Below are 26,571 nucleotides of genomic sequence, written 5' to 3'. Positions count from 1 at the left end.
TCTCTCCTGTCTCTGCCCTTTGTACATATCTCCTTTGTCTAGAATGTCTTGCTCTTTCCTCTGTATTTTTCAACAGAAATTTTACTTCTTCAAGAAAGCCTTCATAGCCCAGACACTCCACTTTCTCAGTCTAGGCCCAAGGATGGGCAAGATACTCATTATATGTTTTTATAGCACCCAGTAACTTTCCTTTACAGCTTTAATTATAAGCGACCATTTTCTACATGAGCTATTATTTGAGTAATGTCTTTATTCCCCACTAGATTGTCGGTTCCTTTAAAGTAGGGCTCCTTTTTGTTTTCTTTAATTTTGTATGATCAATTATTTGGTAAGGTACCTAGTATAAAATAAATATTCAATTAAAATTTGTTGAATGCATAAGATATAAATGGAACCCTTTCTCTTTCATTTCCTCATGGGCTTTATTCATTAATTATCACTACCTTTATCATCAATATCAAGAATAAATCAAGTATTGGAAACTTGGAAAAGGTGATGCTGAACAGAAATAGGATGACTTTGGGGGTATATAATCAAATTTTTTTATTTAAATCTGTTTAGTTTGAGGTGCTGAATCCTTAAGGAGATATCTTATAAATAGTTTAGAAGGCAGACCTATTAAATGGAGAAATTGAAGTGCTAAGATTGAAATAAGGGCAATAATTGAAATCTGGGAGTAGATACGATCGTGGAAGGAGAGCACAAAAAGATAAAAAGGTAATATTTATGTGGAATAAATACAGTTAAGGATTGTTAAGGAGTCTGTGTCCTATTGAGCTTTGTGCTTTACTCAGTGTCTAGCATGATAATTATACACAGTGGTTGCTAATGAAGAGGGACTAATAAAGAAGGATGGTGTAATAGGCTTTGCTATAATAATGCTGCATAACAAATGACCTCTAAATCTTTGTGGCTCACAAGAGTGTTCTTTATCGTCCACAGATCTGGAGGTCATCAGGGGTAGCTCTGTTTCAACCTGGGAGTTGGGTTCAGGTCTGATCCACATGTCTCATATTGAAGGACCAGGTTGAATAAGCAGTGCCTACCTGCAGAAACCCAAAGTCAGTGTGATGGGAATATATGTTGTCAGCCTATTCTGTTGTGAGGCACTGTAAAGCATTGTGGCAATGGGTCTGTGTGTGTATAATCCTTTCAGGAGTAAAGAATTGGAGACAGAATCTTGCCTTCAAGTTGGAAAAGTAGGACCATGAGAAGAGGAGAGAAAAATTTCCAAGAAGAGAATCTTTAGTAGTAGACTCAGAGAGGGTCAATAATTATGCTGTGAAAAGACTGGAGTTTGTCTGTGGTTAGATATCATTTATGGGAGCATGTCAGCAAAGTGGTGGTAGGGTGCACAGACCACATTACAATAGAGGTAAGGTGGCCAGATTTAGCAAATAAAAATATAGGATGCCAAGTTAAATTTGAATTTGTGATAAAGACTAATTTTAAAATTGTTTAATTATTCATCATTTATATGAAATTCCAGTGTAACTGGGTATTCTGTATTTGATCTGGCAGCCATATATTAGTGTTATGAATGAGCAGTAGATGAGGTATTGGAGTCAAGATAAAGGAGACCATTGTTGAAGGTGGGTGATAAAGGGAAAAGGAGGGATAAACTAGAAGGTGTATATAATTAGGAAGAGCTCTATTAGTAGTGTAGACCTGACCATGTCATCAGAAATCATTACACATATACCCATGGTGTATCTGGGGGGCAGGTAACACTGCTCATTTGGGGAGTTAATGCGACAAAGGAAAAAGTTTGAGCAGCAATTGGATACGATGACTCCAGAGCATCTCTGTGGCAATTTTAAAAAGTAAAAAGAAAATAAAAACTCATAAAACTTTATCCCAAGCTATGAATTTAGAGTAACCTATGTGAGAAAAACTAATAAAAATGTCATTATGTGATGGCTATGGTATTGATCATGTTTTGTTTACACTTAGGAGTTGTGAAGACTTGCATATGTTGTATCGTCTTGAGAGATACTGAGGAACCAGGATAGAAGTACTGTGTAGGATATGGGAGCTACTTAAGGCACCGATGACTTCTGAGCTCCTCTGAGGAGAAGGGACTCTATGCATAGATCAGGAGTCATGGAACCTATTTTTGGGAGCAAATAACTTAGAGGCCATATGGACACTCTCTGGGAGGACTGAAATCCTTTATGGGGCTGGGATTCAGGGCTCATCAGTTTAACCCCAAAATGCAGATTTTTGTGACTGACGCATAATTGAGGGGCACTGCTGCATTGGGATTAGGGACAAGGAGTCAGGTAGAGGTACTCCAAAGACAGTTTTACCTTGGAACCAAAGGATAAGTCTGGGGTTCAGCTAAGGAAAAGTTTTTCTAGCTCCTTTAGTACTTTTCCTGAAAGCTGATATGATAATGAAAATGGTGAGTGCAGTCGGAAGAGGACACAGAAGAGTTACAGGAGAAAAGTCTTAGAAACAGGGTTCAGTGGATGGAGAAGAGTTCACCGGCTCTCTTTCCCTATTCCCCTGCCTCCCGTGCTATTGGCAGAGTGCTTGGGAAACATGCAACAGGAGACCTTACTGGCTGGAATGTGTTGGATATTTTTCACATAAGCATCTTTGCTATAGACATCTTTACTGCAAGCAGTTTTGCCACACAGCTAATTGGCTGTAAGGCAGTTTTGCTGTAAAAGATGTCATGAAAAATAAAAGTGTATGTAGATGCAGGGCACCTGGGTGGTGGAGCATCCGACTTCTGCTCAGTTCATGATTCACGGTTCGTGAGTTAAAGGCCCACACCAGGCTCACAGCTATCAGCGCAGAGTCCACTTCAGATCCTCTGTCCCCCGTCTCTCTCCTCCTCCCCCGCTTATGCTCTCTCAACATAAATAAAACATTTTTAAAAATGTATGTAGATTCATGGCAATGCTATTTATATAACAGATTTTATTTTGTGAATTGTATCTAAGTGCTTCTTGTTTCTGAAGTCCTTCACTCATAGTACTATACACATTTTTTTTTCCTTGTTGATTTGTCTCTTTCCTCAGCACATACTTTTTTTTCTTTTTGGCTACATCTTCCTTTGTTAAGAGAGGTATCAGTTTCCGAATACTAGGATGCATATTTGTAACTGAGTTTTGTATTGCGTCATGGAAGCCTTCTATTGTTTTTGGCATATTGTTCTTGACATATTGTCACATGTCTGTTGATAGATGTGCCAAAGTTCTATGGGTTCACAAATCCCCACCACTGTATAGGCCATTATGAGAACTAAGACTTACATAGTATAAAAATGGGAATTCTGTGTTGATGGAGAAATGAAACCAAACTGTCAACCAGTTGATGAAACCTACAAATTGTCAAACCAAATTGTCGCTTTTTTGTTTTCTTGTTTTTTTTTTTTTTAAATCATATAGGGCCTAATAGCCAAGTAGCTATGTGGTGAAAATTTTTGCAGCAAAAATACTTGTGGCAAAGATGCCTATGGTAAGGGTGCTTATCGCAGAAGTATTTTTTTTTTAAACATTTATTTATTTTTGAGAGAGGGAGAGACAGAGCATGAATGGGGGAGGGTCAGAGAGAGAGAGAGGGAGACACAGAATCGGAAACAGGCTCCAGGCTCTGAGCTGTCAGCACAGAGCCCGATGCGGGGCTTGAACCCACGAACCACGAGATCATGACCTGAGCCGAAGTCGGACGTTTAACCGACTGAGCCACCCAAGCGCCCCATCGCAGAAGTATTTGAAACTGGCCAGGACTTGCCTTAGGCAGAAGAGTTTGGGTTAGAATTCTTTCCCATCTGATGGACTCTTCATTCTTAAAGATCTAGCTCACCATCTGGTGGAGGATGGAAAGTGTTTGGCAGGGCAGGCTCTGGAGTCAGACTTTGGTTCATATACCAGCTCCATCAGTAACCAGTGCTGTGACCTTTGGCCTGTTGCTTAGCCTCTCCAAGCTGCAGATCCTTTATGTAAAATAGGGTTATAAAAGTACTTAACTCTTAGGGCTGGTGTGAGAATTAAAGGTAATCCCCATAGTGTTTTGTATACAAATTCAAAATTTGTTACTGTAATTATTTCTTTATGTCATGGTCTCCCTTAGTAGATAGGGAGCTCCTTTAAGACAGGTCAATTTTTTTTTGTTTTTTCATTTTTACATACCAAGTAAATAGCATCTAGTATCCAACAAAGCCCTTAATAATGTTCCTTATGTGTAGTCAGATTATATATCTCAAGGTGGGATTTCCAGATACTAAGCTGTCAGAGTCAGCAGGAAACCATGAAGACTTAGCAACATTGCTTTCCCTACTGTTACTTCCTCTCCACCATTACAGGCACTCAAGTCATAATGCTGTGAAGGTTTACATGATTTGAAGAGAGATTTCTGCTTTTCTGTCTCTGTCTAGACAAAGAATTTTAAAGCTATATTTAGCTGCCTCCTATTTTAATGTCAGATTTGCCCCCGCCCTCCCCTGGTTATGTGCATGAAACAACTCTGCTCTGACAGCCTGTTGTAAACTGAACCGATCTGTTGTTTTTTTTTTTTTCCTCCTTGACTCAACTTAACAGATAATTTCATGTCCTGTAGACCAAACAATTGGTTGACCCAATAGGGTAAAATTCAGTCAACTGCTTAAAAAATTTTAAACAACTTATGCAGTGACATGTCTCACATTGCTTTATTGTCTCAGATTTGATATTTCGTTGTGTTTATTTTGCTTTATGTTAAAGTTGGTTTGGTCTAAAAAATATTATGGGCTTTTAAAAGGTGGAGATTAGATCCCAACAGCAATTTTACTAAAAATGTACTGCAATATGAAATTATTGCTTACCAAGTATTTTGTGAGGATGATGATTTTATGAAATACATGAACATACTTTTGAAGAAGAAAAAGAGTTATAAAATTAAGAAAGCTAATAATTTTTCTTTTAACATATTACCTATAGAGACTGATCTATGATATTTGAAGATATATTTATTCCCTAAGATTCTGCTGAAGATAACTTAATGGCTTGCTTGGTTTGTTAAGTTGGCCTACTCTAAGGCAAAGGTCTACAAATCAGTCAGGGGTTCAGAAAGAAAAGATGGAAAGAGGAGCCAGATGCTTTGATGAGAGACGCAGAAATTAATATTTTGATACGTCACATAACTGGAAATGATTCAGCAATTTGACAATAGAGTTGTCTCTTTTATTTGCACACTCAAACAGCAGCAGAAAAACAACCTTCCATTTGATTCTTACTGAGATTTATTGTTTTTAATAATGCCACTTTTCAGAAGTATAGTCATGTGCTCACTTAGACAGGCTGACAAAGTGAAAACTCGTATGTGATGCAAAGTACCCTTTGGGTGTAGATTAAGACATATATAGTGCAGTGACAAGTCAAATGCCCACAGCAGACAACAAATCCCAGCCTCCCTTTCCCATGATCTGGCTCCCATTTTGCACCATAGAACCCACAATGGAAATCTGGCAAAACATAGAACACAGATGGCTACCAACTGACATGAAAAGTAAATTTTATTAAACATGTTTACATACATGAGTTGTTCATTTTAAAAGCACAGGGGAGTGTTAAGACAAGTGGTCAAAATAGAAAGATACTACCCAATTATAGTTAGTTGATTGTTGGCCACTAAGACAGAACGGAATCTAGTAGAAGTGCACCAATGCTTCAGTTCTTCCTGCTCAGCATGGTGAGTAGTGGTCAATCTGTGCCCTGTGGAATGATGGGCAGATAATTCTGGCATGTGTAAATAATAATAAATAATTCACTTGGTGCAGGCAGTATGTCTATGGATTAAAACCTAGTGTGTACACAGTGTCTACATGTGTTACAGCCCCACAGTAGGAATCTACACCAAAATATTTATTAGAAGGAATTTGGTCCATACTACATCACGTTTTCCAGAGGGTAAAAAATAAAGTCCATCTATAGACATTTCACCCCAAACTCACATACGGAGTCTGGCTAAAACCTGCAAAATGTCTATAACAAAAATGGATGGCTTAGATTTCTTGGTTATTTCAGTATAGTAATTAACGAGCAAACTGTACAAGTACATGCAACATACAAGCTGTCCTAATGTGGAACTAACATACATTATTAAATAACCTTTTGGGTTTTTTTCCATTTTTTTCATTTTTTTAAAAAAAAAACGTGCATGCAGCTTTGAACAGTTCCAAGTCATGCTGCTCTATTTGTGTGATCACAAAAGTTGAATGACTCATAAAAGGAGGGAGAACGTATCAATGCACCTGCAGAGTCTGCAGTGTGTAGCACATATACAGAATGTCACAAGGGAAATTCAAGGCCAAGAAAAACTCAAATGAAGAGAATGCAAGTTGAAATTTGACTTGTTTTATTTTCCCCCCAAAAGTAGGATATTTTGCATTAAAAAATCAAGCTTTTGTGCTTGCATCAATCTCAAAGAAATGTAAACTAAAATTTGATAAAAACATTACTTTAGTGCAGAATATTTCAACTGGAATTTCCAGTGGAATATTGGACAGCTCATACCATGCTCTTTCCAGGGCAGATGGGTATGTCTACACTGAGACATGGCCGAGAAGCCTGGGCATAGCTGAAAGTGTCTTAGGCTCAAATCCATTTCTAGTCACCATTTTGGGAAGTCAAAAGTATAGTTTATACACATGAGCATATACTTATTTTTGGGGATATCAGGAAGAAAAAGTTACTACAAGGAGTATTTCCAAAGTACAATTATGTGGTTAGTTTTAGTTCCCAGCATTAGTTGCAGATTGACTTCTCTAAAAGTCTTCCATGAAAAATGATGGAAAAAATAATGTTTTAGAACACAAACAGGTACTCTTTTCATTTTAAAAAAGTGATTCTATGATTATTTTAGAAGATGACTTTTTGTTTTCTGGGTTTGCACACATAAGACTTTGAAAAATTATAAAATGAAAGCCAGTGAAATCCTTCATTGGCCTCATCTTGCCTAGTTGCTGAACACTTTGGGGAGATGCCACAGAGACTGTTTCAGCCCTTTTTTAGTGCTTTTGGGAAAAGAAAGGAAGGGTCTTTGTAAGCATCATGAGGCCTGGTGTGACATGTCCAAAAACTAGTGGAAATAACATATACAATGAAAAACAAAGCAAAACAAATCAAGAAACCAAAACCCAACAAATAATGCACAAATAAACAAAACACACAAAAAACAGAACTTCTCAAACACCAGGGAAATAACACTGCTTGTGGTCTGTGCACAAACGTGTAAAATACAACTTTTCACAGAGTGAGAGTTTCCAGTTCAATTTGGTGTGTGTGTGTGTGTGTGTGTGTGTGTGTGTGTATGTGTGTGTGTGTGTGTGTGTGTGTGTGAATTTGAAGTTTCCTCTTTTTCTGTTTGTTAGAAGCATCAGTGACTCTCACTAGCATGTTGACTCTTACTGTAATTTGATAGACTGCCTTGTTCTGTCATATGAAGCCAGGTTTTAAACAACGAGTGGGACATATTGAAAAACTACTACAGGCAAAACACAAGTTGATTGTCTGTCTCCAACAATGCTTTTTTGATCATGAAATATCTGGTTCAGATTATTATCCTGAAAGGTAGAGTTTCACTGGAATGACTCTGGTAGGAGTTCACTATGAGCGGATGCAGGGAGGCCCAGTTGAACTTTCCAGAGATGACTGGGAAGCCCGGCGGGTTAGGGGAGTGAGTGTGGGGTCCACCAGGGATGATGGTGGGAACAACTTGTACCATCCGATTACCATACTGGATAGATCGAGTTCTTCCAACAGGATTTGAGCCACACCCATAAAGCATTTATGGTCCATTCTGCCATAGTCCCCCCAGACAATGACCTGCAGAGACAGAGAAATGCAATAAAACTCTAATGTTTCTTTCATAGTTGAAGAACTGAAAGCAACTATTCTGCAAAAGTGGGTCAATGAATGAGATGAAATGAATATAACTGACACTAAGGAGGAGGAACAGATAGAGATTAACATACAGGTGCTCAAAGAGATACTTCACAGTAATTTTTAGATTAGATAGAAAGCAACTAATGTTTCCATAGTCAATGAGGGATATTAGCTACATAAACCATGGTAAAGAAATACATATACAAGTTTGTTTATACATACATTCAATACTTTCTTTAGTAATGACTATCTGGTAAGTGATGTATAGGGCCATAGTGATATAAAAAACTAAAATTTGTACAAGTTAGGGCAAAACAATGCAATTCGGTGTATGGTAGAGTGTGTATATGAAGGAGTATGTATAAATAATGAAAATATTCATTAAATTTCTTTTATATTATGTACTTGTTTGTGAAGGTTGAAAAATAATTGTAAGCTGGTTCCTTTTGAGCATTTGCCTGACAATTCTGATTTGATAAGATGGTTAATAAATCAGTGAGCTTATAGCTTATAGTGAGCTTATAGCACAATGTGGGTCAACTCCTGTTGGTGTCAGATAAGCACTCATTTCATTATACTTACTCCTAAGGTTCTATTTTCTAATCCTTTGGTCATCTGGAGACGTTCTCAACTGAATTCATTCACCTGCTTCACACAGGCAGGAGTGGTGAAACCTGCCTTTCCTATGTGCTGAGTAATTTTGTCAAATTATTTAATCTCTGTGATCCTCATACATAATCTTCAAAAGGGGGATAATGGTATTTTATATACATAGTAGATAAAGTGTTTAAAAGAAATAATGCATGTAATTACTTAACAATGCATCTGACATTCACCAGTCCTGAATATTCTCTTTCCTTGCTTCTTCTTTGTATCCCATGTCTGGGACATAGTAATGCTCAATAAATTATCAGCATCATTTGCCTTGATTACCTACCTACCTACCTACCTATTGAGAAGAGGGGCTGTGGGAGGCAGGGTAAAAGCAGAAGGAGATGATGGAGAGAAGGAAAAAAAGAAGGGAGAGAAAATAAACTTTGTATTATCTACTACATCCACCAGATATTTTTTTAATACTACATATTATTTATATTGTAAATTAACAATTTGTTTTTTTCTACTTGAGGATGTTACCCTGCATTTCTCCTTACTGAAATTTATGCTCTTCATGTTTGGCCACTTTTCAGTGTTTATATGGATAATGTGGACATTACAATGTAAAAAGTCAAACAAACTTTTACTTACCTGAAGAACTTTACCCTGTGGACTTTCGTCAAAAACCAGGGACTGTTGATACAAAGGATCAAGGGTTTTTCGCGCAATTCTTGTCTTCTTCTTGGCTATACAGGCCCCGTTTTCCAAAAGATACACTTTGACATAAGGAGCTGAACAAAGGTGACATTAACATATAAGAAGTTAATCCTTCAAGTTAAACTGATTTTATTAGAGAATGCTTTATTAGAGAATTAGAAATTGCTTATTGAAAGTTTCTCGTGACTATTTACATCATTTTAACTTTCCCGTGCTCCATAAATTCTATTCCTTAAAACCTTTATGTTACCATCACTGCCATTTTCCTCATTTCAAGTAAATGTATGTGGAATTAACGTAAGACTGAGTGACCTGGGGTATAGCTAGCATTACAGTTCACATTAAAAATAATTTTTTTAATGTTTTTGTTTATTTTTGAGAGAGAAACAGAGCACGAATGGGGGAGGGTCAGAGAGAGAGGGAGACACAGAATCTGAAGCAGGCTCCAGGCCCTGAACTGTCAGCACAGAGCCCGACACGGGGCTCGAACTCACAAACCACAAGATCACGACCTAAGTCGAAGTCGTACACGTAACTGACTGAGCCTCCCAGGAGCCCCTACAGTTCACATTATAAACATAATAATATATAAATACAATAAAAGCTCACTGTTTCTTTTTTATGATTGGAACTAAAAAAAATTTCATTTGTAAATGTGCAGAAAAAAATTAACTTGATAATACTCTTACTTAGACTTTGACAGTATAATTGTGCAAGGAAAACCCAGATCCATTTTTATAGAATCAAAGAATACAGAAAAGCTGCCTTTTTAATCAATCAGATGATGCAAAACAAGAGCATATAGAATTCAAATGCAGCAAATACTTGGATTTTTTTGCTTATGTCAGATTCTCTTGTGCAAACTCAGTACGACCTTTCCTTACCAGGTGTAGACTTGGAACCAGGTTTTTGTGTGAGGCTTCGTGCTCTGATAACTTCAACTTCTAATTGGCCCTTTTTGTCCTCCATTCCAATTTGTATGTCACCTGCAAGTGGAGGGGAAACAAAATGTTTCAGCTTCTTTGCAGTTACATGCAGTTAAAAAACAGAGGTATGTAATAATAGACTCCAAATTATGATCTTCATGATCTTGATAAAAAACCCTAATATTTAGAGTTTCCTGATCCCACTTTTCTTCCCCTTCCTCCAAATCAGGTTTTGAAATGTTTCTCTTCATTTTTCTGGTACTAATCCATGTTATGAGTTTCATATTAGTTTATAAATCACTTAATTACAACAATACTGAATTTAAGTTATTCTTATATGCTAATAAGATTTCTTACCCTTTTTATCATCTAATATACTTCTTAGTAAAAAAGTATAATTATCTATATTTCCATTATCTAGAGAAGAACACTATTAATGTTTTGGTGAATATCCCATCTTAGAAGTGCTTTCTCTTTAACTAACTTCCTCCTTTGATCTATTCCTTCCTTCCTTCCTTCCTTCCTTCCTTCCTTCCTTCCTTCCTTCCTTCCTTCCTTCCTCTCTCTCTCTCTCCTATCTACCTACCTACCTACATCTATCTACCTACCTATCCCTATCTATCTATCTATCTATCTATCTATCTATCTATCTATCTATCTATCTATCTATCTATCTTACCTACCTACCTACCTACCTACCTACCTACCCACCCATCTATCTATCATCTGTATCATGACCATGCATCCTTAGAATGGATATGTCATTACTTGTTTAACCAGATCCCTGTTGATGGAAATATAGACTATATACATTGTTGCTATTATAAATAGCACTGGAATGAACAGCTTTATAGAGAATTTTTGCACACTTGGTCAATTATCTCTTGAGCATAAATTCCCAGATTTTTAAATATGGGGTCTAATTGAATGGACATTAAAAAATTCTATGTATATTGCCAAGTAGCCTTCAGAAAGATTGTGCCAGTTTGTACTACCATCAGAAGTATCTGTCTTTCCATATTGCACACCCACTAATAGTGGTATTAGCAATATGTCTAATTTTTGTCAGTCTGATGGTTTAAAATTTATAATTTGCATTTCTTTAGTAGACAGGCTGAACATATGTCTAAGTATTTTCAGTTTGTATTCTTTCTCTTGTCTTGCCTGTTCATATCCTTTGCCCATGTTTACTAAGGTGTTCATCATTTTCTGATTGATATGATACTTTATTTCTTAAAATTAGTAAGTTCTAATTTTTCCTTAGCTAAATAATCTTCATTTTCTCAGTTGTGAATTCTCTTTATTTGCTAGGTCAGTTGATCAATTTTGTGGTTCTGGATTGAGAACCATTACTTTTATAACTCTGTTTTAGACTCAGGTCCCACATGTCTCTTTGGTTTTTGTTTTAATCACATACACACACAGTTTAAAGAGTCAAACTGTTCTATAAGCCTATTTATTAGTATAAAAGATTCCCATTCTCTCTCAACTTCTTGCCTTCCAAAGATCACTGCTTTCAAGATTTTTAATATTTTTATGTGAAAAATTTTTTAACTGTTTGGCATTTGCCTCCCTATTTAGAAATACTAAATTTGTAAGTCATTTTCCTATGTTTTTTGCTTTTAGATATTATTATTAGTTTCTAACTTCAACCTCTTTCACTGCCTTCCTTCGCCACCATATATTGACGCTTTCTGTTATTCCATTATTCCAATATTAGTCTATATAACTATGAATACATAACATTATTTAGAAATGAGTGAACTAGAATACTGTGGTTACTTCTCATTTCTTGGACAGCTCTTTCTTTTCCCTATTTAATAAGTGTCTTTTTAAAAAGGATTTGCTTACATTTTTATGGATGTATCATTAATTCAACCCCTTATTCTCTCCTGGTTGTTTACTTCTTCCATAAAATCAAGCACATTAGGTGTTCTGAGATTTTATCTTATGGATTCTGACATGTTACCCTTTGGACAAACTGTTTTTAAAGTTTGTTGCAAAAAAAAAAAAAAAAAAGGGGCGCCTGGGTGGCGCAGTCGGTTAAGCGTCCGACTTCAGCCAGGTCACCATCTCGCGGTCCGTGAGTTCGAGCCCCGCGTCAGGCTCTGGGCTGATGGCTCGGAGCCTAGAGCCTGTTTCCGATTCTGTGTCTCCCTCTCTCTCTGCCCCTCCCCCGTTCATGCTCTGTCTCTCTCTGTCCCAAAAATAAATAAAAAACGTTGAAAAAAAAATTAAAGTTTGTTGCAATTGTTATCTTTAACTTTTCCTTCACTATCATATTGGATATCCCAACCGTTTTTCTCTTGTGCTGAAGCATTCATTTACTGGATCTTTTCTTTCTTCTTTTGTTCTCAACTTTTTTTAGTTTACTCAGTTCATTTTGTTGAGGTATATCCTCCAGTAACTTTATGAGCAATGTTGTGTATGAGGAAAATGTTTTGACATCATTCTTGTCAGTGTGTTTTTATTCCAGCCTGAAACTTACTTGATAACTTGGCTGGCTATTGTACTCTACATTGGAAATCAATTGTTACTCAGAATTTTGAACGTAATATGCAGTGGTCTTCTGGCTTCCAATATTATTATTGAAGAGTCCTGTGGAAATCTGATTTTTTTGGTGTTTATACTGAGAGAGAGAGTGGGCAGGGAAGGGGCAGAGAGAGAGGGAGACAGAGAATCCAAAGCAGGCTCTGAGCTGTCAGCACAAAGCCTGACATCAGGCTCGAACCCACAAACCATGAGATCATGACCTGAGCCAAAGATGGATGCTCAACCGACTGAGCCACCCAGGAACCCCTGACTTTTTGATAGTTTTATATAGAATTATCTTTCTTCTTAGGAAACTTGTAGAATTTTCTATTAATCTCTGGTGTTGTGAAATTCCATGATGATATGCCTTTGTGGTGACCTATTTTCATGCATTTTGCTGAGTATTCTTTGGGCCCTTGCAAGCTGCAATCTCATGTTCTTCAGGGGAATATCTGTTGTGCATGTTACATGTAATTTTCTCCATTCATCATTTTTCTTTTAACTTGGGTTTTTTTTCTAGTAGAAGTTTTCAACTTATCTGGCTTTGGTTTGATCCTTTAGACGTTCTTTTCCACTCCCAAGAGCATAGAAACATTAATGTAAGTGTTTGTCAGTATTTTCTAGGGTCTTTCTCTACCCAATTTCTCCTTTATAATTCAGTCTAAAATATTTTTTTTAAGTTCTTAAGTAGGGAGGAAATTTCATTAATCTTTTTTTGCTTAGTGAAACAGGTAAGCCAGCATCCTTTACTGAATGATCCACTTGTCTTTCCAGGCTGTGAAATGCTATCCTTACTCTGTCTTGACAGAGTTTTCTGATAAATTCAAAGATTTTTTACTAACTTTGTTTTGTATAATGTCTCAAGTTAGAAACATGCATTAGAAATTAGAATAGTCATTTGAAACCAGAAATACCCTAAAATGTTGCTTCTCACTTATATTACTACTAGATGCTTTAAATGACTTTGTCAATCATGAAACATCAGTTTTCCTGTGGGGGAAAAAAGTGATTCTTACCCATTGCAGGGGTGGCAAGGGTTTGGCGGCCAACAAGCTGAGCTGGTCCCAGTCCATCAAGAAAATCACTGAATTGACTGTCTGCTCCTAGTCGTACTCCAGGAAATATTAAGCTATTAGCAAAAGGACAAAAATCAAAACATTAGATCTCCTAGAATTCATTTCATTAGCGTCCATATGACTACTAATTCTGATCATGAATCATAAATATTGGACAACTTACTTGGTGATTCTTTGCATTCATTGCCCCTGAACCAAGCGAAGCCCAGCACTGACTGAGAAAAGGTCTAAATAAACTCTCAAGTTAAGAGCTGATGTTCTATTCAGGATGGCTTATAGTTTTAATATACTAAGTTTTCTGGACACTTAAAAATACAAGTCCCTCCATAAGTATATTATTGACATAAAATATAAGATGTAAATTTTTATTTTATTTTATTTTTTTTAACGTTTTTTATTTATTTTTGAGACAGAGAGAGACAGAGCATGAACAGGGGAGGGGCAGAGAGAGAGGGAGACACAGAATCGGAAGCAGGCTCCATGCTCTGAGCCATCAGCCCAGAGCCCGACGCGGGGCTCGAACTCACGGACCATGAGATCGTGACCTGAGCTGAAGTCGGCCGCTTAACCGACTGAGCCACCCAGGCGCCCCAAGATGTAAATTTTTATATGATGAACCCTACATAAATAATTGCTCATGAACATTAAGTAACAATGCTAAATTAAAAAACAATGCCTGATAATTTCTTCAATAAATATCATAGCAAAGTACAAATTCTTATTTACAAATAAAAATGTTTATTCATTTTTTAATGAACTACATTTTTACATTATCTGAGATTTTTATTTAGTTCAAGTGGAAAAGAATTGATTAGAATATGTCCATTGCTTACTACCCCATGACTACCTGAACTCCCTGGGCTGTAAGCTCCAGCAGAGAGTGACTGTGCCCTTCTTGTTTACTGATTTGTCCATGTACCAAGAACCATGCTTGCTACATATATGGCCTTCAATGAGTAGTTTTTGAATAAGCACATTTCTGTAGGGATTTGTTATTCCCAATGTGCTTTTTCACATATTACTTCCTCACAATCAAGGGAATTAGAGCACAAATTTATTATCACACCCAGAGACCACGAAAATCAATCTATGAGAGGTTAAGTGGCTTATTCAGGTGGAGGTAAATATTATTTGATTTATTAATTTTATATCAGAAAATATTGTCTCTGGTCTTTCATTTGTATGTCACATTACCGTATTTCATCAAATATTGGCATTTTGTCAGCAAGTTTATCTCTATAACTTTCATGCCTGCTGATTTTTGCTCTTAGCTATATGTTGCTGGGAGGATGCATACCAATCCTTTGATCAAATAAACGGACTTAATAGTTTCAGGAATGGGTAAACATAGCATGATCATTAACTTGGCATAATTTTATTTCATTTTCTAAACAGAAAAAAACAATTCCAGTAAAATAAATTACTACTATTAGATTGATGAATGAGATTTTTGAATGCCAATAAATGAATAATTATAGGAAAATTTGCACACAGTCAATCTCCAAGTAACCCACCGCAGAATAATAATTACTTAATTGTAAGATCTATCATCTCAGTAAAGGTTTGGTTTTACCAGAAAAATTCTCAAGCATAGAGAAATGCAGGATTTTTTGCAGGATCTATATGTAAAAGCAGACCAAGTAAGTAAAACACAAATCTACCTATATTTTTTCATGATTAATTTCAAAACTAACTAAAACTCTTTACACAAAAATAATGAGGAAGATAAATTTTGAGATCTTTTCCTAAGGTAAAAAAGAGTGATGTTTTAAAACAAAAAAATGTAAGTTCCTATTATGAGAGTGTTAGACTTACTCAGAACCCAAAATAGTTTGGAGAAAAGCAGGAATATGGGAAATTAATTTTCACTTCTAAATTTTATTTAATTTTTAAAAATGTGTATTTATTTTGAGAGAGAGGGTGAGCAGGGAAGGGACAGAGGAAGAAAAAGAGAATCCCAAGCAGGCTCCATGCTCAGTGGGGAGCCCAATGTGGGGCTTGATCTCACGACCCAGGGATCATGACCCGAGCCAAAATCAAGAGTCTGAATTTTAACTGAGGGGTGTCTAGGTGGCTCAGTTGGTTAAGCATCCAACTCTTGGTTTTGGCTCAGGTTATGATATCGTGGTTTTGTGACTTTGAGCCCCACATGGGACTCTGCGCTGCCAGCACAGAATCTGCTTGGGATTATGTCTCTCCCTCTCTCTGCCCCTTCCTCACCACCCCCAAATAAAATAAACTTTAGGAGTGCCTGGGTGGCTCAGTCGGTTGGGCATCCAACTTTGGCCCAGGTCATGATCTCATGGTTTGTGGGTTCGAGCCCCGCATCGGGCTCTGTGCTGGCGGCTCAGAGCCTGGAGCCTGCTTTGAATTCTGTGTCTCCCTCTCTCTGCTCCTTCCCTACTCATGCTCTGTCTCTCTCTGTCTCTCAAAAATAAACAAACACTGGAAAAATTTTTTTAAATAAGTAGACATTAAAAAAAAGGAATAAGCTGCACCATAAACATTGGTGGCTTTGTTATTTTACCTGTGACTTACAAAACCCATGGTTTTAAAGCCATACAGATGTGCTGACGTTACTTACTTTCCCTCGGAGCTATAACTGTTGATGCTGCCGTCAGTAGACTCTCGACTTGGTTGCCTTACCATCTTCCTCATTTCGGCTGCCATTCCTGTTTCTGTGCTTCTCTGTATGGTGCTTTTTAACTTCTTGTGGCCTGACTCTGACAAGAGAAAATACAAGAAACTCTAAGTCTTGTTTAGACAATTTCTCCCGGGATACTGGTTGATTCTGCAAATTAAACAATTATGCATATAATTAAAAGTTTACTCAAGAAAAGAGTCTAAGAGAATAATCTGATTAGCTAAATCTCTTTGCCGACAATATGCTTTGGCCAAGAGGGGTAGCAGTGGAAGGGAAACCACTGCCCCTGTTCCAGAGACTGCCTGAATCTCAGTGAACCAAAATGAACTCATTGTATTATTGCTGCTCATTATCAACTTCAATGAAAAGTTGGATTTGGCACTGAACTGCATTATGGGGAAATATAATGTTGAACAACCTAAAAGGAACATTCCCAATCTGGAATGTTCCAAATATGTGGGAATAGAGCTAAATGAATGGGCCCTGTCCTTTAAAGGAGATGAGGCACAGCGGACTAAGCATGAAAAATATCAGTTTTGGCCATGTATCAGCAATCCCATAAAAATAAACAGTAGTATTTAATGATTTTTGAAACAAGTTAACATACATGACCTCATTTGAGATGGCATATAAGGATACCTATGTAGGTAGAACAGGTATTAACTCCAAGGCTTTATTGCTGTCTCCTGGCTTTTGAACTGAGCTGAATCATTTCTTACTGGCAGTTTTGAGTATGAGTCTCTTTCTGCATTGTGAATTATAATGGCTGATCATTTTTTTAAACTCTAAATTCAGAGCAACTTCTTCAAACCGCTTTGAAATGCACTAACCAGTCTATTCATAGCATAAAAATGAAATTCCAAAACATTTTTTTGGTTAGAACAATACCGAAAAGTTAGACTTTTAATACCTGCCACACTTTTTCCATCTAAACATTTGATGTGTATTTCTGGTTTTCTTTCAGGTTTTCACATAGTATCATTTAATACCCATTAATATATGAAAAACTCTATATGTATAACTGTATACATTAACTACTGTATGTGTATACACACATAAACTCTTCAACCCTCATAAAACCTCTGAAGCAGGTGCCCCAAAACACTCCTAAATACACCATATGAAAGATTGCATATTTTCCTCTCATTTTTGGTCACTGCAATCTTTTTGTAGATTGTCTAATAAAAGATATAATTGGTTTTACTATATGGACTCAATGCTGAATAGTCTCTTCGTAAAAGCCACAGCAGTTCCTTAAAAACACAATTCTGAATATGTCATTCCCTTGCTCAAGATCTTGTGCTGGTTTATCAAAATTAAAAGAAAATTTGAAATTGTCACAATGGCCCATAAAATGCCACATAATATGGCCCCTGGCTACCTCTCCAATCTCACACTCTGCCTCTCATCCCCACGATCACTGCTCTCCAGTCACACAGTCTTCCTGCATTTTCTTGAGCACTCCAAGCATGCTGCTTCAGGGCCTGTTTTCCTTACTGTCTAGCCTTCTGATTTTCTTGTCTTGCTCCCTCACTTTATTCAGGTCTCTGTGCCAGTGTCACCCCCTCAGAGAGGCTTTTTCTGGTCCTCATCACTTTTTATCTCCTTGCCATGCTTTATATGTCTTCATAGCACTGCTCTGCCATTAAACTTCTATTTGTTTGTTGTCTGTTCCCCAGTTAGAATTTAATCTCTATGAGGAGAGGGACATTGTGAATACTACTCACTGTTATCCATAGTATCTAGAACACTGGTATAAACTCAATACCAGGATCACACCACACATACTAATGTGCAATTTCCTCATTCCATTTAATATATCTATAATACAAACATGTCTATATTTATTCTTTTTAATGACTGCACTGTTATGTGATCTCATAATTAAACCATGCATGTCTATATTGATGAGTACTTGGGATATTTCCAGTTGTTACAGGAGAGTTTTTATAGAACATATTTCTAGAAGCTGAATGCTAGTGAAAGGGTACAAATCCATTTAATCTTAATAGCTTTTTCTAAATTGCCATTTAGAAACATGATAGTTTAAATCACTCCTACCAACATTCTGTTGGTACCAAATAGGTACCAACAGATGTACCTATTTTCCCACCTAAGGCTCAGGAATTTTCTACCTTTCCCCTTTCTAGTCTCTGTCTTGCCTATTTGGCTTGTCATTGTAGAATGTATACACCTACTGAAGGCAGTGACTTCATTTATTGACATCCTAGTGCTGTTTTTATTTATTTGTATATTGATTTATTTATATACTGTGCCTTCTTCTCAGATGTAGTTCCTTTATGAAGTCATTATGGTGGGGCAACACTTCATTCACACACACATACTGGCTGGGTCCCACTTGAGGGGTAAAGGCAAGCCCCAAGGATGTATTACCAAACTGAGGCAAGCACAGTTATGCAAATGTTTACCCAAACCAGCAGGAAGCAATAAACCCAGGGTGGAACACCAAATTCTTATTGAGAACAAGTACTATCATGGCTAGAAAAATGAGGGCAACCTTTACATCTAAATGGTGAGGTGATGCTGGAAACAGAGGAGAGACAGTTAAGAGGATCAGTAGTGGGGAGGTTCAGGTTATTCACTCATTAAATTTTTCATTTATCCATCCATCCGTCTAACCACCCACCCACACATCCATCCAACAAATATTTACTAGGCACCTGCTATGTGTCATTCACTATTCTTGGTGCTGGAGATATACTGATGAATGACAAATTTCCTGCTGCCATGGAGCTTACATTCTAGCGTATGTGTGTATACAAGCAAGGCAATGAACAAATAAATAAATACATGCCTGGTAATAAGTGCTATGGAAAAAGGCAGGATAAGGAGCGATAGAGGGTGACAGGGTAGAGCAGCAATGGCTTTATTGTAAAGGGGTCAGGGTCTCATTAGTCATCAGTATGGAAGAAGTAAGGATAACAGGCAGTGAGGGAACAGGGAAGTAATACCCATGGTGGGACTGGTCCTGGTGATTGTGGTAGGGAGCCTCTGAGTAATGGTGGTCAGGAGGGGGTCTACTGTCTTCTCAGTAGCACACAGGTTGCCTCTGCAGTCTTTCTAATGTTGTTGACTCTGGCCAAGAGGCTCCAACACCAGAGATCTCAGGGCTTTGTGTACACCTGGCATCGCAGCTGACAGCAGAGGGTAGGCTATCAGGTTGGCAATCATTTCCTAACACAGGTTTCACATGGTTGCCACTTATTACATATTTGTTCAATGAATGAAAAAAATTTTAAGTGAATATTAATTTTTTTTATATTATGTAATTGGAATATCAGGTATTCTTAAAGATTCATTTACAGGGTGTCTTAACTTTCTTAGAGCAATCTTAAAACTTAATACATTCCAAAACGTAAATGCTGCACACTTTAAGGAAATATTTGAGAAGTTGGTTATTGAACTTTCTTTTACACTTATTTAATTTTATGAGTTTGAAGGATACATTTTTAATTTTAAAGTTTTTGTTTTTGTCCTTTGGAAGACAGCAAATATGGACTGATATTAGCTCTCGTCTTATTCATGTTAATAAATATTCATTGAAAAGAGCTTTGATGAACTAGAAAATTTTATAAAGGCCAAGGTAAAAACTGGATAAACAGTTTCAGCTATGAATTTGTCTTATTTAAATTCATAACAGCTTTAATATTATTTAGAATATAAGGGTTGGAAAGAACATTGTTTTGTAGATGTGGAAACTAATTTTGGAGAAGTGTAATTCATGTAAAAAATTATTTGTGGAGCACTTACGCTGAGCCCAACCTTTTCCAGATGCTGGTGATACAGGAATGAACATAACAGACAAAAATCCCTGCCCTAATGGAGCTTACATTCTAGTGAGTATAACGATTTGCTCAATGTCAGGCTAGTTAGCAGCAGAAAGCTGGATTAGATCTTCTGAATCTCAGTCTTGTGATCATTCCTTTATACCCCAGTTTAGGAAAACACAAAGTCTAATCTTAGTTATTTTACAAACAGAACAATGGTTTAGCTACACATATATTTTCATGCACACATTCTCATATTTAAAAACTTCCATTAAAATCACAAAAATTGTATAGAGGTGCAAATGTATACAATTATCTATCTCTGTACATATATTGTAAGTATAGCATACGTATATGTTACATATATGTAATTTAAAAATATCAATATAATACATTAAACCACTAAATAATATCACCATTATTTACCAATTATTTGTATCCACTGAGGAATCAATCATTAACCTGGGTAAGATATGAAGTCTCCTATCAAATTATGACATGAAACCTTTGACTTGAAACTGCTATCCCAAGTATCATACAAAGAACAAATGGAATAGAAAACTAGACTATTTTAATACTCTATATTCACAAACAAATGTAAAATTAGTAAAATCCCTATCATTTGGGAGCAATTATTTTCTCTTGCTTTGAAGAAGAAACTTTCTCTCATAGAATGTTGTGGAATGTGCCATATTTACATATTCATTATTTCTCTTTTCATATTAAGAGATGTATGCTATATTTAGAAACACCCCACTGACTTATTAATTCATTCTGTAAATACTCATTATGCAGCAAGCATCTATAATAGGCATTTTTCTAGGTGTTACAGCTATAACAGTAACAAGACAGGATAGTGCTTATAATAAACTTATATAAATATAAATTTATATATTTATAATAATATAAATAAGTTATGATAATTTTAGAATTGGTAATAATCATGAAAAAAAATAGTAGAAGAAACTGTCCCAGTAGATGCGTTACTTTTGATCAGCTGGGCAGAGAAGCCCACTTCTGAGAATGTTAAATAGAAGCCAGCCATGCAAAGATCTAAAGGAAGTGTTATCCAGGGAGAAGGAATAGGTGCAAGACTCTGAAGAGTGATCTTCCTCAGTTTGTATGTGGAAGCTATAGAAAATTGAAGTAAGATGGACAAGGAGAAGATGGAGTGGAAGAGGCTGAAGGAGCTGGTGGGGCACAACCTACTGGAAAATAGCCTGGAATTTGTGCTGAGTGTGGTGGGGAGTCATAGGGCAGGGCCATGATCTGATTTCCATTTTCAATGGATCATTCTAGCTGTTGTGTGAAGAATGAATTGTAGGAACTAGACGTGGAAGCAGAGGAGGATGGGAAAGCTACTTTCTTACCTGAGAAGAGATGAATAGTGGCTTCTGTTAGGGAGCAGCAGTGGAGATATGGGAAGAGGGTAGGCTTTGATTATATTGTGAAGTGGAATGGACAGCACTTGCTCTAGATGTATAAATGGTTCAGAAAAAAATGAATAATTTCTAGGTTTTTATAAAAGGATAACTGGTTGAACAGTAGTGTCATTTACTGCAAGGAGGAGGAATTCATTATGAGTGGTGGAAATTATGAGTTCTCTTTTGGATGTTTGAGGGGCTTTCTAAATAGCCATGTGGAGAGTAAAGTAGGAAGTGCATGTGTGAATCAGGACCACGAGGGATAGGTCAGGGTTGGAAAAAGGTAGGTTGGTAGTTAGATAGGATATGTTGGCATACAGATGGAATTAAAATCTATAGTACTAAATGTAATAGGGAGGAAGTATAGATAGAGATAAAAAGAGTAAACAGAATGGAGTCTACGGTATCTTCCATATTTAGAGGTCCAGAAGAAAATCAAGACTCTTAAGGAGCCTATGAAGGAAGACCTTTTAAGGCATGGGGAAAAATAGATAAGTGTCATGGTGCAGAAATCAGAAGAATAAAGTGTTAGAACTAAAAATAAATGTTGTTTACTACTTAGAGTTTTAGTAAGAAACAGACACAGAAGTGATGATAGAGCTTGGCTCCATGGAGATCACTTGATTTCAAAAGGAGAAGATTTGGTGAAGTAGTAGGACTGAAAGGAATGGCCAGTCAGAAGAGAGAATGAGAGGTGGTATTTGGAGAGTCACACAGGATATGGGAAGGTTATCTATTTTTTTAAGATATGTGACATTAGAGCCTGTTTCTATGCAGCTGGGAATGATTACATGAGCAAGACAAAACATTTATAGATCTAATATTATTGGCTGGAAAGGTGGATAAACACAGATAATGTCTGATAAATCATCTTTCAATCAAAGTATTCTCTAATGCCAAATGAATAGTCAATTTTCATCAATTAATTTGAAAAATTAGTAACAGAATATCACTTAAACAGTTCGATCCAAAAGATATATGCAGTAATGTCCTATTACCTCACAAACAAAAACTACAGAGTAGTTTTGGTTATCCTGAAAGTGAAACTGAGATCAGTGATAAAAACTATTTTTTATATGTACAGTGACAAAATTTAATTATGTTTTTAAAAAGAAAAGTTGTTGTAGTTAATGTTTTGATCATTTATTCCCTTGTTTACTTATTCATCAAACTATTCTCTGAGTGCTTTGGGTCCAGTACTGCATATGTAAGAGTGGACAGGAAACAGGCACTGTCCCCAACCATGTCATTGTCTAGTAAGAGAGACTGACAAACAGAAGTTTACTTGTGATTCAGTGTAAGTACTGTATAGGCACTGAGGTCTTATATTTATTTAGCTTTAGGTATTCATCTTATGTCTTATAATTTGGAGAGAGGAAGAGAAAGGGAAGAGAAGGAACAATTTAAACAGTGAGTGTGAGTCTGCTGTTTGCTGTGCTAATAACTAAATGAGCATGTAACCTGGTGAGAAATGCAAATCTTCTCTTCCTTTACTTTCAGTTCCTGAAGATAATTCCGCTGTTTATGATCATCTCTAAAATAGGCTTCCTAAAACACAACAAAAAAAACAAGACCAAACAAACCCAAACCAACCACTTTATCTGGTGTTCAAATGACGCAGCAGCAAATACAGTCAACTGACAGTATTCGATACCCTGAGAGACCACATTGGTATCCAAAGGATTTTAAAGGCAAATTTTAACTCCAGATGGTGAAGGGGGAAGGGTTGTATTTTAGGCCAAAAAGGCGGCATATTCAAAGGTTCTGACATGGTAAAGAACGTAGCCCCTTGAGAAAACTGCATTTCCAGAATGACCAGCATTCAATGAATGGTGAGTAAAGCTAGTGAGAGTGGAAGCAAGAGAGTTGGTAGGGTGGCCTCACACAGGACCTTTTATCTAATGCTCTCAAGGTCTGCCATTACATATCATTTGGGGTGGCTGTTGTGATTTACTAATGTGATTTGTAATGATCTCAAGGTCTTGGTCTTCCCAGTACCAATATTATCCACATAAAGCTGTGTGTAATTTGCATTATATAAAATATGATACAGTGATATTGTCAAAGGTCTTCAACAGTCACTCTTTAAAAGAAAATATCCAGTTCTCCTTTCTTGATATCAGATGCTTCACAGTGTTGTCATAACCATGTAGAAATTTTTATTAGGTAGTCTGTTCTAATAGTGCCACAGTTTTTCTTTCCTAGTTTTTAAACAAAAATATTGCTTTTGTGTTATGCCAAAGTTTTTAAATATATTTTATCCCAAGTCAGATGAGTACAACTTGTAAAAATTTCATATATCTGAAGATTACTTTTAGAAAATTGCATGAAGGGTCTTTGACTTTATGGTTTCCCTCATTTATTATTCTCCATGTTAGTTCCTACAAGTCATAAATTTTCCTTTCCTCTTCCCATTTTCAAGAGAGATTTATAATGAAAGAAATACAGCAGTCAAGAAAATAAAAACAGAATCAAGAATATCTTTGTGAGATGGATGGAATAAATTCCTTTGATGATACTCAAAATACTTCAAATCTTTTTCAGCGATGTGCCTATACTTTTTAATTTCACTGCCATAACCCAAAAGAGGTAAAATGTTTTCTCTTGCTGCCATACACTTTAAGTTCTCTACAGATACAACTTTAGAAAAGGGATTCATCTGTACTGAACACTGACCTGAATTTTTCCAGCTCTTCTGTGGCTAACAGTTATTCTCTGGTAAGAGACCTGATATTGTTCTGAGCGACTGTAATGCCTGCTGTCCTATCTGTTCAGTTCACTCAACCACATTTGATCTTGTCAGCAAAACGTTTGCTAATGTCACATTGATTTTTCCTCTTGCCTGGCTGGTGAAAATGTAAGCAATAGCAAGTTCAAGATGTTCTTTTAAATAATCTTCATATTGAATTTAGTAAGGCTGCCAAAAAATACTTAGATGGTTTACTGTCACTGAAACATACAACCTGTACCATATCTTATTTTGGCCAAAAATGTAAGATGGGAGTAGTCAAATGCTGAACTTCTCACTGTTGCTAATTGATTTCATAGCCTCAGTGTTTCCAAAGTGTTTCTGTGTTATGAACTGAATTATGCCCCTTTCCCACCAATTCATAGTCTGAACTAATCCTGAGTACCTCCTAATCCTGAGTACCTAAGCCTATGTATTTGGACACAGGGCCTTTAAATAGGTGATTAAGTTAAAATAATGCTACTAGGGAGGCCCTAATACCCATCTTTTGGTTTCCTTATGAGAAGAGGGCTTTAGGACACAGAGACCACCATGTGCAGAGGGCAGTCATTTGTGACCTAAGAAAGAGGCCTCAGAGGAAAGCAAACCTGCTCATACCTTGATCATGAACTTCCAGCTTCTAGAACTGTGAGAATATAAATTTTTGTTATTTTAACCATCCAGTCTAGGCTATTTTGTTGTGGCAGCCTTAGCAAACTAATGCATCTAGGGAGTGGATACTGTTATTTTAACACTGTCTTCTTACTTATTAGCAACTGTGATGTTCTAAATATAACTTAAAGCACCTCTGGATATATAATCACCTAAAACGGTCTGAGGGTGAGGATTAAGCCTCAAATACCAGGATGAAGTTGTTTTAGTTTGCCTTGATCAAAAAATGGTCTAAAGTATTACATGGATATACCTGAATATTTTATTAATAACCCTGATGTTCAGAAAATAAGGTCTTAGATTTATTTTCCCAGGAGTAATAAATATATCACATTTAGATTAAACCTGTTTCTTTTTCACTCTTCTTCAGTCTAAATTAATACCTTAGATGAATCTGGGTTTATTTATGGGTTATAAACCTAGAATATCTCATTATCTACCATCCTGATTGTAAAAAATAAAATAATAATTCAGGCAAAACCTTGTTTTGTATATTTCAGATTTTGTTTTGATTTTTAAAGTTTTGTTTAAACTCAAGGTATTACTCTTTAGAGAATCTTTCCTCCTATCCAGTTTCAAAAGGCAGCCTAACATTCCAAGTGTTAGGAAGTGGCTGAACAAGAAGTGGTTTAAGAGGCAATTCTGGAATCTGAATGTCTGGATTCAAGTACCAGCTCTACCCCTTATTAGTTCTGTGCCTTCAGGCAGCATACTTGGCCTCTCTATGCCTCACTTTCCTCATATATGAGGAATTGGGGGATGGATTGTGATACCTAGGACAATTTTTGAGTAGTAAATGAGATAATCCATATAAAGCACTCCGGAAAGTGTGCACCTATTTAAATTACATATTGTTACACAATAAGATATCCAGTGTTTTGCTCAGATTACGTCTCCAAGTTGAATGACGCTAATTCCCCTTGCTCCACTCAAAGCACATCTTTTTGTGCCTCGTATTTAATTCAAAATGTTATTTAGAATGAAGCCTAGTTAAGTTGCAATATGTCACAGAGACTACTCATGCCCCAAATACCCATTCTTACCCTGTTTTCTTGGTGATAGAAATTCCCCCATCCTCCCAGGTAAAGACCGATCACATAATTCTTTTCCTTCTTCCTTCTTGATGGTGTGGGGACACATGGCAGGAACAACTCCTGTGATCTCAAGATGGAAGCACTTGTTGAAGGACCTTGGCACAGCCTGGGTCCCTGAAATGATAGAGCCACTATACCAGCCCCAGACTAGACTGTCCACCTGGACTGTTATGTCATAGTCTTGAGTAAGCCACTGTATCTAAGGGTATCCTGTTACAGCAACCTATCCTATATCAGAGTACATAGTGTTCCAAATAAAACCCAGTGTGTATTAAAAAAATAAAACAATAGTTTTGTGAATAGTACTGTCAATTCTTTAGCTTTAGATAAGATACTTGGGTTACATTGAATTGTTGCTCTATAGTTTTATATTTGGAAGAATAAGGCTCTTCTAACAATAAAGTTAATGGAAATTTTTCTTTCTTATGAAGTCTCAGACAAGTAGGGTTAAAAGGGAATAAATTAGCAATAAATAAATAAACAGTATCATTATCGTAGACAG

At 36.5% G+C, this 26,571-nt stretch overlaps 1 protein-coding gene across 49 annotated transcripts in view; it reads right to left on the bottom strand.

Moving 5' to 3' along the window:
* Positions 1–5,485: 5,485 nt before the first annotated feature.
* Positions 5,486–26,571, bottom strand: part of RIMS1 (regulating synaptic membrane exocytosis 1) — a 493,840-nt gene continuing 472,754 nt past the window's right edge. For 48 of the 49 annotated variants that reach the window (XM_058734401.1, XM_058734405.1, XM_058734406.1 and 45 more), the window contains 5 exons: positions 16,304–16,442; positions 13,660–13,772; positions 10,070–10,171; positions 9,120–9,259; positions 5,486–7,814 (listed from right to left, as the gene is read on the bottom strand). In XM_058734401.1, the coding sequence (XP_058590384.1) occupies positions 7,596–7,814; positions 9,120–9,259; positions 10,070–10,171; positions 13,660–13,772; positions 16,304–16,442 (713 nt within the window). In that variant the 3' untranslated portion in view covers positions 5,486–7,595. Of the gene's footprint in view, positions 7,815–9,119; positions 9,260–10,069; positions 10,172–13,659; positions 13,773–16,303; positions 16,443–26,018; positions 26,197–26,571 lie in introns of those variants that run through there. The other variant, XM_058734454.1, reaches the window with a different exon arrangement.

This window comes from Neofelis nebulosa, chromosome 6, assembly GCF_028018385.1.
Source record: "Neofelis nebulosa isolate mNeoNeb1 chromosome 6, mNeoNeb1.pri, whole genome shotgun sequence".
NCBI lineage: Eukaryota > Metazoa > Chordata > Mammalia > Carnivora > Felidae > Neofelis > Neofelis nebulosa.
This window is presented reverse-complemented; position numbering and strand designations above follow the sequence as displayed.